This window comes from Danio aesculapii, chromosome 25 (genome assembly GCF_903798145.1).
Source record: "Danio aesculapii chromosome 25, fDanAes4.1, whole genome shotgun sequence".
Taxonomy (NCBI): domain Eukaryota; kingdom Metazoa; phylum Chordata; class Actinopteri; order Cypriniformes; family Danionidae; genus Danio; species Danio aesculapii.
Window position 1 is genome coordinate 4530729 of NC_079459.1, and position 13713 is coordinate 4544441.

At 34.2% G+C, this 13713-nt stretch overlaps 1 protein-coding gene across 1 annotated transcript in view; it reads left to right on the top strand.

Annotated features, from left to right (window-relative positions):
• The window catches only part of tln2b (talin 2b), a 254218-nt gene that overhangs the window by 138483 nt on the left and 102022 nt on the right, over positions 1–13713 (top strand). The window contains exons 13-16 of the mRNA XM_056452174.1: positions 1852–2035; positions 3725–3838; positions 7391–7499; positions 11900–12108. Coding sequence (XP_056308149.1) covers positions 1852–2035; positions 3725–3838; positions 7391–7499; positions 11900–12108 — 616 coding nt within the window. The remainder of the gene's footprint in view (positions 1–1851; positions 2036–3724; positions 3839–7390; positions 7500–11899; positions 12109–13713) is intronic.

Below are 13713 nucleotides of genomic sequence, written 5' to 3' on the forward strand. Positions count from 1 at the left end.
TTCACAGCCAGAGTATTTTAATACAATTATTTATTCATAGGAAAGGAATAATCTTCCTGAGTAATAGTTAATAAACAGTGATTACCATAAATACATTTAAAACCGTTTTCATTTATCCTATTTTTTATGCATTCAATTTAATTATTTATTTATTTATTTATTTAATTATTTATCCAGTTTATTTATTTATTTGTTGGTTAGTTAGTTTGTTTGTCTAATATATTTATTTATTTAAGTATTTATCCAAAATTATTATTTATTTATTTATTTATTGATCCAATATATTTGTTTGTTTGTTTGTTTATCTAATATATTTATTTATTTGATTATTTATCCAATATATTTATTTATTTACTTATTCATTTATTTATCTAATATATTTATTTTTTGGTATTTATTTATTTATTCATTTATTCATTTATTTATCCAGTTTATTTATTTATTTATTTATCCAATATATTTATTTATTTGTTTGTTTGTTTATCTAATTTATTTATTAATTTAATTATTTATCCTATATATTTATTTATCCTATTTATTTATCTATTATATTTATTTATTTAATTTATTTATCTATTTATTTATCCTATTTATTTATTTATCTAATTTATTTATTTTAATTAATTTATTTATCTATCTATTTATTTATTTATCCAATATATTTGTTTGTTTGTTTGTTTATCTTAAATATTTTTTAAATTATTCAACCTATATATTTATTTATCCTATTTTTTATTTATCTAATATATTTATATATTTTAGTATTTATTTATTTATTTATACAATTTATTTATTTATTTATCTAATTTATGTATTTATTTATTTATCCTATTTATTTATTCATCTAATATGTTTATTTATACAATTTCATTATTTATTTATTTATTTATTTATCTAATTTCATTATTTATTTAATTATTATTTATCTATTTATTTATTTGTTTATTTATTTATCTAATATATTTATTTATTTAAGTACTCATTTATTTATGTATTTATTTATTTATTTATTGTATTTATTTATTTATTTATTTATTTATCGTATTTATTTATTTATTCATTTATCCTATATATTTATTTATTTATTTATCTAAAATATTTATTTATCCAATTTCATTATTTATTTATTTATTTATTTATTTATTTATTTATTTATTTATTTATTTATTTATCCATTTCCATTATTTATTTATTTATTTATTATTTATCTATTTATTTATTTGTTTATTTATTTATCTAATAAATTTATTTATTTAAGTACTCATTTATTTATTTATTTATTTATTTATTTATCCTATTTATTTATTTATTTATTTACCTAATTTATTCATTTTTATTTATCTATTTATTTATTGAATTATCTACAGGTATATATAGTTTGTTTATTCATTCACAGCCAGACCATTTTTATACAATTATTTATTCATAGGAAGTGAAAATAACTACAACAGTAACTAATCCTACAAGTACTGCTATAACTTTTCAAGTATAAATGCAAAAATATTCATTTAAAACTAGTACTTCCTACAAACTGATTGAGATGCATCGTCTCCATTGCTGCCTGGTAAAATAGTCATTATCCCTGAATGAAATGGGGAGACGTTGGGCATTGGTGCCTGTGTCTGTCCTTGCGCCAACTTACTCATGTTACTTCTAGCACTATAATCCAAAAATTGAGGCCTCTCACAATGAGCTGTAATTAAGCCATAGTGCCTGAAGCGTCTGTTTTCCTGGTGCGTCGCTCAGCTGAGTTTAATAGCTGTCAGTAATTACCGCAACAACAACAACAGCCATCATTCACAGACAGAAGAGTGAATGCGGTCTGATAATGAGCTGTTGCTTGTTTCACAGGTCCACCATCCTCCAGCAGCAGTTTAACCGGGTGGGTCGAGTGGAACACGGGTCAGTGGCACTGCCTGGCATCATGCGTTCGGGGTCAATAGGAGGCCCTGACACTTTCAACATGGGCACGATGCCCTCGGCCCAACAGCAGATCACCATGGGACAGATGCACAGAGGACACATGCCCCCTCTGGTCAGAAACCACAAATGCACTTTTCTTTATGTTCATAGTTGCGTCACATGGAGCGGTTCTGCTTTCAGAACTCCCATCTGGAACCTGTAATTCAATAGGATGTAAATGGGACTGTCGCATATGATTGGGACAATTGGGCGCTCATAGGTGTCGGATAGTGAATTATCAAACTTTTTAATTTTGATAGCATTCATCAGATTTTTGTTATTTTTTTTGTCAAACTGATTAAACTGATCTTTTTATTTTTATTCTTTTTCGGATTTCATTTTAAATCCAAAGTTTATTTATTAATTTAGCTTCTGCCTTATTTATCAGGGATCACCACTGTGTAATGAACCGATAAAACTTTTGGTAACAGACATTTGTACCATATACATATATATATATATATATATATATATATATATATATATATATATATATATATATATATATATATATGTATTTGTGTGTGTGTGTGTGCGTGCGTGCGTGCGTGCGTGCGTGCGTGCGTGCGTGCGTGCGTGCGTGCGTGCGTGCGTGCGTGCGTGCGTGTGTGTGTGTGTGTACAGTCACCAGCCACTTTATTAGGTACACCTGTCCAACTTCTGGTTAACGCAAATTTCGTTTTCGTAATTTTAATTTTCGTAACCTTCGTTACAACCGAGGTCTGCAGAAGAGCATCTCTGAGCGCAAAACACGTCCAACCTTGAGGCGGATGGGCTACAGCAGCAGAAGACCACACCGGGTGCCACTCCTGTCAGCTAAGAACAGGAAACTGAGGCTACAATACGCACAGGCTCACCAAAATTGGACAATAGAAGATTGGAAATACGTTGCCTGGTCTGATGAGTCTCTATTTCTGCTGCAACATTCGGATGGTAGGGTCAGAATTTGGCGTCAACAAAATGACGGATCCATCCTGCCTTGTATCAATGATTCAGGCTGGTGGTGGTGTAATGGTGTGGGGGATATTCTCTTGGCACCCTTTGGGCCCATTAGTACCAATTGAGCATCGTGTCAACGCCACAGCCTACCTTAGTGTTGTTGCACACAGTGTACCCATCTTCTGATGGCTACTTCCAGCAGGATAATATACCGTGAGTTCACTATACTCAAATGGCCTCCACAGTCACTAGATTTCAATCCAATAGAGCACCTTTGGGATGTGGTGGAGATTCACATTCACAGCCGATCTGCAGCTTGTGTGATGCGATCATGTCAATATGGAGCAAAACTTCTGAGGAATATTTCCAGTTCTGAAGGCAAAAGTGGGTCCAACCCAGTACTAGTAAGGTGTACCTAATTTAGGGGCCGGTGAGTGTGTGTATATATATATGTATGCGTAGTTTTATGTCAATAAAAATTTATTTCAGTTTAGTACATCTACTTTAGATGAATTTAATGAGTTAATGGTGATTTTTCATGGTTATTTAGTTTTTCCCTAAGAAATTGAACTCAAAATGTTGTTAATTTCACAGCTCTTTTACCCTGGTAAATGTACAGTTTGACCAAATTGATTAAGATTCTTAAATGTAACTTGCGAAGAAACTGACGTTACGCTAATGCGATTAACACCCCTTGTGGTAATTCTCCAAACTGCCCTCTGATGCGCTTCAGAACACAACAATACATTAACAAATATAAGTTTCTGTAGTTTAATATTTGTCAGCATATTGTCTTCTAAATGACTGTTTCCTCTGTCATCAGAGTGTGGCCCAGCAGGCACTAATGGGAACCATTAACACCAGTATGCAGGCTGTCCAACAGGCACAAGCTGACCTGGGAGAGGTAGACAATCTTCCACCTCTGGGACACGACATGGTAAGACATTAAATTAAAACTAACCATATGATTTTGTTAGCTGACATTGCTAGCTCATCTGTGCATTTCATTAAGAAAAAATAGTTTGCTCTTGTAATCTTTTATAAAAATCTGAAAATGCGCTGTCAGATTCAGTCATCAGTTTACGTCTGTCTGAAGTATTGGGCGTGGCTAACATACTTAACCACGCCCCTCAAATTGTCAGTGTCGACAACAAACAGAAATGGTGAGGAGGAGGAGTTAGGTTTTCCTGTTTCCCGATTTTTCAGAATAAAATGGATACTTTACTACATCCAATCAGCTCGCAGTAGAAAAAACAAACCACGCCCACTGCTTTCTCATTTAACATTATGTTTCTCTAGAAACTGTCACAATATAAAAAAAAATGGCCGCAGCTTCCGGTTCATGTGGACTTTAAATAACAGCAGATGTAACTATAATTAATGAAGGTTTATCAATATGGCTGCAGTTGTAACCATATTTATTAAAGGTTTATCAATATGGCTGCCGATAAATTTCCATTGAATTCGGATGAACATTTCGTTAAATATGCCGATAAGTACTCGATCATCCACACTTAGACATCCCCAACCCCCACCCCCTCTTCACTTTGCTATCGCCCCCGAGCACCACTCCCCCCATACCCCCCCTCCTCCCCATAATCTATGCAACCCCCCCCCCCCCCACCTGCGATCGCTCTGCATTGTAATTTTTATTATTACATTGTAATAAAAAGTGCACTTAACTTGAAATTGTAAGGCATCTTTCAGCAGAGCTTTTTTTACAGTAGCTGACTTGGGTTAGAAGTTGAGTCAACTCAAAAAAGCTGTGCAGAAAGGGGTCTTACAATTAATGTTGAGTCAACTTTTCATGGTATTCAATGTAATGTTCATCCACTGAGATTTCTGCAAAGTAAAATTGAGATTGGCGTAAACTTAACAGCTAGGTGGATGTTAGTGTTCGATTAACACTAGCAATTTGCCTTTTTTAACACTGTAAAACAAGTTTGCTCAACTTAAAATTGTAATAAAAAAGCAAGTTGCCTTACGATTTTAAGGTAAGCCGACTTTGTTTTTTTTGGACAATGTAGAATGTGCAATTTATCGTCAGCCATATTGGTCTCCTCTAATCAATGCTCTGTTGTCCATTATATTTGTTGGTTTTGTTTTAATAATCTGGCTAAAAAAAAAAGGCATATCTATGTTTAAATAAATCGGCCTATATATCGGTTATCGGTCTCCTAATATAAGTAGTTATCAGTATTGGCAGGTTCCATGTTTTGTGGTCAATGTTTTAAAATAAAAGTAAAAAGGTGTCCACTGTATTTGTTTGTGTATTGTTTGAGAAAAATTATACATTTTTTTATTGTATCAGCCTATATATCGGTTGCAATAAAGAGATATCGGTTACCGATATCAGCATTTACCTTGTTTTTTGGTTAAGGTTTTAAAATTAAATCAGATGTCAATTTTATTTATTTATCTTTGGTTTCGTGATCCCACTCTGAAAAATTCATATAAGATTTATATTTATCAGCATACACATTGGTTATTGGCTTCCAAATATTAAGTTATGGGTTATCAGTATTAGCATTTACCCTGTTTTTGTTTAAGTTTTAAAATAAAAATTATATATAAAAATATGTCAATTTTGTTTATTTATCTTTGGTTTTGTGATCCCGCTCAGAAAAATTCATATAAGATTTTTTATTTATCAGCATATATATTGGTCACTGCCTTTCAAATATTGAGTTATCGGTATTAGCATTTACCCTGTATTTAGTTAAGTTTTAAAATAAAAATTAGATGTCAATTTTGTTTATTTATTTTTGGTTTTGTGATCCCGCTCAGAAAAATTCATAAAATATTTATTTTTATCAGCATACATATTGGTTATTGGCTTCCAAATATTCAGTTATCGGTTATCAGGATTAACATTTACCCTGTATTTGGTTAAGTTTTTTAAATAAAAATGTATTTATCTTTGGTCTCGTAATCCCACTCAGAATTTTTTTAAAGATTTATATTTATCAGCATACATATTGGTTATTGGCTTCTAAATATAGAGTTATTGGTTATCGGTAGCAGCATTTACTTTGTTTTTTGGTTAAGGTTTTCAAATAAAATCAGGTCGCAATTTTATTTGTTTGTGCTCAGTTTTGTAAACTTGCTCTGAAAAATTCATATTTTCATATTCAGATTTATTTTCATCAGAATATATACTGGGTATTGGCTTCCAAATATTGGGTTACCGGTTATCTGAATTAGCATTAACCATGTTTTTGCTTAAGGTTTTAAAATAAAATCAGGTGTTAATTTTATTTATTTATGTTTGGTATCATAATCTGGCTCAGAAAAATTCATATCAATATTTATATTTATCAGCATTTATATTGGTTATTGGTTTCCAAATATTGAGTTATCGGTTATCATTATCAGCATTTACCATGTTTTATGGTTAACATTTAGAAATAATCTCAGGTGTCAATTTTATTTATTTATAAATTGTTTGATTTTTGTTTTCTATACAAAATCACATCAAGATTAGCATTTTTGGCTTATGTATTTGCATATTTGCATCCAAGTTATCGGTATTGGCCAAAATTCTATATCGGTGCATCCATACAGTTTCCTTCCTTATTATTCTATTCTTAAATCTCGTAATAATTGTTTAAGTCTATGCTGTTTATTGTTAATTAATGAACTTGACACAAACATAATTTTGTTGACAGTTTAAGCTGCTCACGAAGTGATCCTCTCTTTCTCTTTACTACTAGTTATAGCATGAAATAAACTTCTGACTATTAAAAGTTGTGAAAAGATACAGCACAGCTACCTAAAATGTACCATTTCGACAGTAATACATGTATTTTGATTAATATATGCACTATAATACCAATTAATATTACAGTATATTTACGGTTAACCTCTTGTATTTAATATTTAATGCATGTTTTAATAAATCTGTCCTGAAAACACTTTAATTGACCTGTTTGGCAAGTAAAAACATTTAAATCAACATTTATCTTTCCCTTTAACTTTGGAACAAATATCAATTCGATATTTATTATGAAAATGATTGACATATTGTCTGATAATTGATTATTTTTGGCCAATTTTACCTATTTTTAAAGCTAAACTGTTTAATTTTGTGCTTCAAAATTAATGATTATATTACTGTTCACCATCAAATGTCTTTTTATTTCATTATTATTTTTTTATTTGCAAATTAAAGATCCTTGTACAGTAAGCAGGTCCCAGTACGCGTGATGTATTGCATAGCAGAAGGTTGCTAGTTCAAATCCCACGGGAGACAGAAAACGCACTGCAGGCTAGCATAAAAGCCTCATAATGCAGTTATTTATTTGAAGGATTTTGTTATTGTGACATTACAGTAATGTATTATGGCACAGCCGTACAATTATGCCTCATTTATTGACGTTAAGTGCTGAGATGGTCATTGATCATTTACCTGCGCTTAGATGACCTTCATTTGTAAAGAGGCAAAGGATGAATTTTCTTTTATTTACGCTGCTTTCTTTTCTCCATCAAGGCATCCAGAATGTGGGTTCAGAATAAAGTGGATGAGTCCAAACACGAGATTCACTCTCAAGTGGACGCCATCACTGCTGGAACGGCATCAGTGGTCAACCTCACTGCTGGTACGTACCAAATCAAGAAATTACCTATGAAGCACCAGTGCATTCATTCAGACAAAAGCAATATATACACTCACTGGTCACATTATTAGGTACACCTTTCTAATACCGGGTTGGACCCTCGTTTGCCTTCAGAACTGCCTTAATCCTTTGTAGCATAGATTCAACAAGGTTATGGAAATATTCCTCAGAGATTTTGGTCCATATTGACATAATAGCATCACACAGTTGCTGTAGATTTGTCGGCTGCACATCCGTAATGTGAATCTCCTGTTCCACCACATCCCAAAGGTGCTCTATTGGATTGAGGTCTGGTGACTGTGAAGGCCATTTGAGTACAGTGAACTTATTGTCATGTTCAAGAAACTAGTCTGAGATGATTAGCGCTTTATGACATGGCACGTTATACTGAAATACAGACCAGCCCGTCTGGCACCAACAACCATGCCACGTTCAAAGTCACTTAAATCACATTTCTTCCCCATTCTGATGCTGGGTTTGAACTGCAGCACATCGTCTTGACCATGCCTACATGCTGCCATGTGATTGGCTGATTAGAAATTTGTGTTAACCAGCAGTTGGACAGGTGTATCTAATAAAGTGGCCGGTGAGTGTACATATACATATATACACACACACACACACACATGTATGTGTATATATATATATACACGCACACAGATACATACATATAGATATATATATATATATAAATGTATAAAATGGAAACTTAATTAATGCTAGTTTTCTTATTTTAATTTGGTTGAACATTGGATCCCTAAAGAAATAAAATCATTTTTTTAAATGCTTGTTTGTATAAAATTTTGTTTGTTTATCATACCTTAACAGTGTCTGATTAGTTAGTTAGTTTTTAATTATAGGAAATCTATAAAACATTTAAAGTTTACATAATATATTTGTTCACAATTTATATAACAAACTGTAGATATAAAATCTGTTATGTGATCTAAATCTATCTAAAATCTAAGTTTTATTAGTATTGTTATATATTCAGTATTAATATTTAGCAGTATTATTTCAGTTCTCTTTTATAAAACGTAACTATATAAATCTTAAACATAACCAATGCCATATTAAAAGGTCTTAATATTATACAAATGCAGCGAGAGCTAATTTATCTTCATTGCTGGACACTTATCTTCATATAGTGCTGTTTATTTAAATGAAATATCTAATAAATAGAATATGTAATAAAACAAAAAAAATATGACAGCAGTTTTTATTACAAGAGATCAAACAAAGAAATGTTTAATGTTTTATTAGCTTTTTTATTTTACTTTTTATTTTGGAAAAAAATACAAGAGTAAGATTTTTTTTTTTAAGTGGGGTGTTACAGACCTCTTATGGCCTTTTAAAGTGATGTGATGAATGCTCAAATATTCTGAATATTTGGTAATAAATGTTTTATTATTTGCTGTAAGTTTCCTGTTAAGCTGTAAGTTTGACTATTTCTGCTAAGAGCAGTGAAATTATTAGTTCAGTGTTTCTTTAGCAAGCATAACACGCCATGAAATTAGCCATGGCAAGTCAAACGATGTGGTGGAATTGAAATGTACATTGGATGTGATCGCAACTTTCCCCAAAAAATGACAATCCTATGATTTATATACACTGATGAACACTCTTTCCACAAACATCTTTTGTCCAGTACCACAATTGCACGAAAATGCTGATGATTTAGAAGAATATTACACAAGCAGCCTTTCAAGAGTCGCTTTTTTCTTATTTCATTAGCCGCAACCGATGATGGAAAATTAAGTTTCGTCTCGCCGCTAAATAATAAGTCTCTCTCCAATTGCGCTAATAAATATTTCCATTGATGAAAGTGAAGTTTGTTGTCCTGAAGCTGAACTGCTTGGCAGGATCTGTGTCTTCTCTGGAGAGTTTCCACTCGGAGCGGACCAGGTTTCTGCTGGATTTAATCTCCTCGCGCCATCTGTTTGATAGCAGCGAGATCTGCCTGTTAAGCAGCAGCTCAGCTCCGGCTTCTCTGTGTCTTCTGCATCTGTTCTCCTGCCCTGAAGAGCTTGTTAGGATGTAATGTGATGCACTGCTGAAGGACTGCATGTGTGTTTGCCGTCATATGGAGCTCATTGGGGATGAGATCACCAATAATGGTCACGTTACTGCAGATGTTGCAGACCTGAGATGGTCGATAGATGTTAAATTGACCTGCTATGTTCCTAGTTTTATCCTGATCAGCGTGTTAATTCATAATTCCTTGCAAAATTAAACATTTAGAAGGATTTCTAAGAGTTATTTAAAAGTTACATGCTTAAATTCTCATTACCGTAACAGAAGTTCTCGCTACCGCAACGGTTGCGGTATATATGAGAATGGAGTTGCGGAGGATGAGATACTTCAGTATGTTTTGTGAATGTTTAGACTTGTAAAAAGTACATTTATACAATAAAAGTACAATGTAAAACATTCATTTTTTCGGGAATGATAATAAAAAAGTCGTGTAAACATTCTAACAGAAAAAAAAAAACCAATAATCTTCATGTTACTGCTGATGTTGCAGACCTAAGAGGGTCGAGTTCAACAAACTAACATTAAATTCATAAGAGCTACTACTTTAAAATATGCAATATTCTGAAATTCTCATTACCGAAACAGAAATTATCTTTATTGCAGCGGTTGTGGCCTAAACCGTGGATCTGGTAAGTATTCATAGCGCTTCACTTTTTCCACATTTGTTTATGTTATAGCCTCATTCCAAAATGGATTAGATTCATTTATTTCCTATAAATTCTACACACAATACTCCATAATGACAATGTTAGAAAAGAGTTTTTGAAATTGTTGCACATTTATTAAAAATAAAAAAAAAACTGAAAAATCAAATGTACATTAGTATTCACAGCCTTTGGCGTGAAGCTCTTAATTGAGCTCAGGTACACTCTGTTTCCACTGATCATTCTTGAGATGTTTCAGCAGCTTAATTGGAGTTCACCTGTGGTCAATTCAGTTGATTGGACATGATTTGAATAGGCATACACCTGTCTATATAAAGTCCCAGGGTTGACAGTGCATGTCAAAGTACAAACCAAGCATGAAGACAAAGGAATTGTCTGTAGACCTCCGAGACTCAAGGCACAAGGCTGGGGAAGGTTACAGAAAAAAATCTGCTGCTCTGAAAGTTGCAATGAGCACAGCGGCCTCCATCATCCATAAGTGGAGGATGTTTGAAACCACCAGGACTCTTCCTAGAGCTGGCCGGCCATCTAAGCTGAGTGATCAGGGGAGAAGGGCCTTAGTCAGGGAGGTGATCAATAACCCGATAATCACTCTGTCTGAACTCCAGCGTTCTTCTGTGGAGGGAGGAGAACCTTACAGAAGGACAACCATCTGTGCAGCAATCCACCAATCAGGATTGTATGGTAGAGTAGCCAGATGGAAGCCACTCCTCGTCTGGAATTTGCAAAAAGGCATCTGGAGGATTCTCAGACCATAAGAAACTAAATTCTCTCGTCTGATGAGACTCAAATTGAACTCTTTGGAGTGAATGCCAGGCGTTACGTTTAGAGAAAAACAGGCACCACTCATCACCAGGCTAATACCATCCCTGCAGTAAAGCATGGTGGTGGTAGCATCATTCTGTGGGGATTTTTTTCAGCAGCAGGAACTGGAAGACTAGTCAGGATAGAGGGAAAGATGAATGCAGCAATGTACAGAGACATCCTGAATGTAAACCTGCTTCAGAGTGCTCTTGACCTCAGACTGGGACGACGGTTCATCTTCCAGCAGGACAATGACCCAAAGCACACCACCTTCACAGCAGTGGCTTCACAGCAACTTGGTGAATGTTTTTGAGTGGCCCAGCCAGAGCCCAGACCTAAATCCTATTGAACAACTCTGGAGAGATCTGTAAATGGCTGTACACCGTCGCTTCCCATTCAACCTGATAGAGCTTGAGAGGTACTGCAAAGAGGAATGGGCAAAACTTCCCAAAGACAGGTGTGCCAAGCTTGTGGCATCATATTCAAAAAGACTTGAGGCTGTCATTTCTGCCAAAGGTGCATCAACAAAGTATTGAGCAAAGGCTGTGAATACTGATGTACATGTGATTTTTCAGCTTTTTAATAAATTAGCAACAATTTCAATAAATCTTTTTTCACATTGTCATTGTGGGGTATTGTGTGTAGAATTTTGAGTAAGTCAATGAATTTAATCCATCTTGGAATAAGGCTGTAACATAAACAAATGTGGAAAAAGTGAAGCGCTATCAATACTTTCAAGATGCACTGTATATTCCAGAAACATGTAATTAGCATTTAAATGACTTTCGTATTGAATGTCCAGAAAGTATTAAAGTTATAATTTGCATTTTTAGGTGAGTTACTCTGGTAAATCTCTCCATTTGTCTCCTTGACCCTCAGGTGACCCTATAGACACGGATTACACCGCTGTGGGCTGCGCCATCACCACCATCTCCTCCAACCTGACAGAGATGTCCAAGGGCGTGAAGCTGCTGGCTGCTCTGATGGAGGATGAAGTAGGCAGCGGACAGAACCTCATGGGGGCCGCGAGGACCCTCACAGGGGCAGTGTCTGACCTGCTGAGAGCCGTGGAGCCCACATCTGGAGAGGTGACCAATGCAAAACAGACAAATACAATTCGGGCATGTCCGAATCCACTTTTGCTATTTTGAGGACGGAATAATACGCTCTGCGCCCCAGCGCATGGTCTGACAGGGTTGTGCTTATTCTCTTGATGAGAATAATGAGTTCTGGGTGTGCTTTGAGTATAACATGCATTAAACAAATCAGAGTCTCAACTCCCATTCCCTTTAAGAGTCAGCTGCATCATGCCATGGTGGATTTGCTATTTACATGGCAGACTTTGTAAGTGGAAAAACTGAATAGAAAAACTGAGCGCTTCACTAGCGAGAACACAATTAAACAGCATGCAGTGCGATGATAAAGAATGAGCCTCTTTACATTCTAGGCCTCTTTACTTTCTCTTTACTTTACTTTTACTCTTTACTCCTTTACTTTCATGGAGTAGGAAACAGTGTTGTATGCACTCCACTAAAGACATCCATTAGCCTACAGTACATATTTAATTTACTTTATTTGTTTCAATTGTCATATATTTATGTAGAAAAAATTATAATTTTTGTAACATTTTAATCCTTTAATTGTTTTCACATGTAAAGATATTTGTGTATTGCTGTTCATCCTGTGTGTATTAAGCATTTTAAACCCACATAGGCGCATAACTAACGCAATCTGCGCTGGATTTTAGACTAGCTTTTACTTGGTCAATGGTCAATAATGCGCCAACAATGCGGGAACAATCAACAACTTCCTTTATAGATCAGCACACCCATGAGTCCACAAAGTGACGCAAATGGATTTTCTTTTTAAGCAACGTGGTGCAAAACAGGAAAATTAGGCTTACGCTGGTCTCAAAATAGTAACAAATCGCACCAAACTCATCTTGCACCGGGTGTCTGTCTTTATATTACGCACATTGTTATAAAGTTCTCTGTGCTGACTCTGGATTTTGGCTTTCACTTGTACGGTGACTCTGAACTGCCAAAACATCCCTCCAGATGCTTTTTCGGAGGTGAAGAATAGAAAAAATCCAACCCAATCTGAATTTTTGTTTAACATGGTAGTTTTGGAGGCAGTGTGTCAATACGATTGACACTATGTTAGGTCAAATTTACTTTTCAATGTGCGAGAAATTTCTTGACTAAAATTTTGGATTCCCTGTTGCAATGACCGTAACCCTTATGTGCTGTTAAGGATGTTTTCATCCATTTTGGGGTGATTTTAAAGCTTAATTTGGCCACAACTTTTTCTGAGTTTCAGCAAATGGAGCGATTTTTGGTGACAAATCATGTTTTGACACATATTTTAGTAAAATGCTTTGGAATTTTTAAAAAACTCAACAATACACTTTGGGAAAAAATGACTACACTTTCATTATGTTTGGGGCTGTTTTTGCCCTATTGACTTCCATTATAACGACATGTCATGTGTGTGTGTGCATACAGCTTTGCACACTTATGTTTGAGAAAATAAAAAAATAAGTAGCTCAGCTCTTATAACATAGTAAACATAGTAAGTATATTTATGCACACACACTTTAATCTGCTGCTTTACTCCACAGAATTCCATATAAAAACCAGAAATCTTTTTGCACACCCCTATCTAAAGGGTTAATGCTGCCAACTGATGATCAA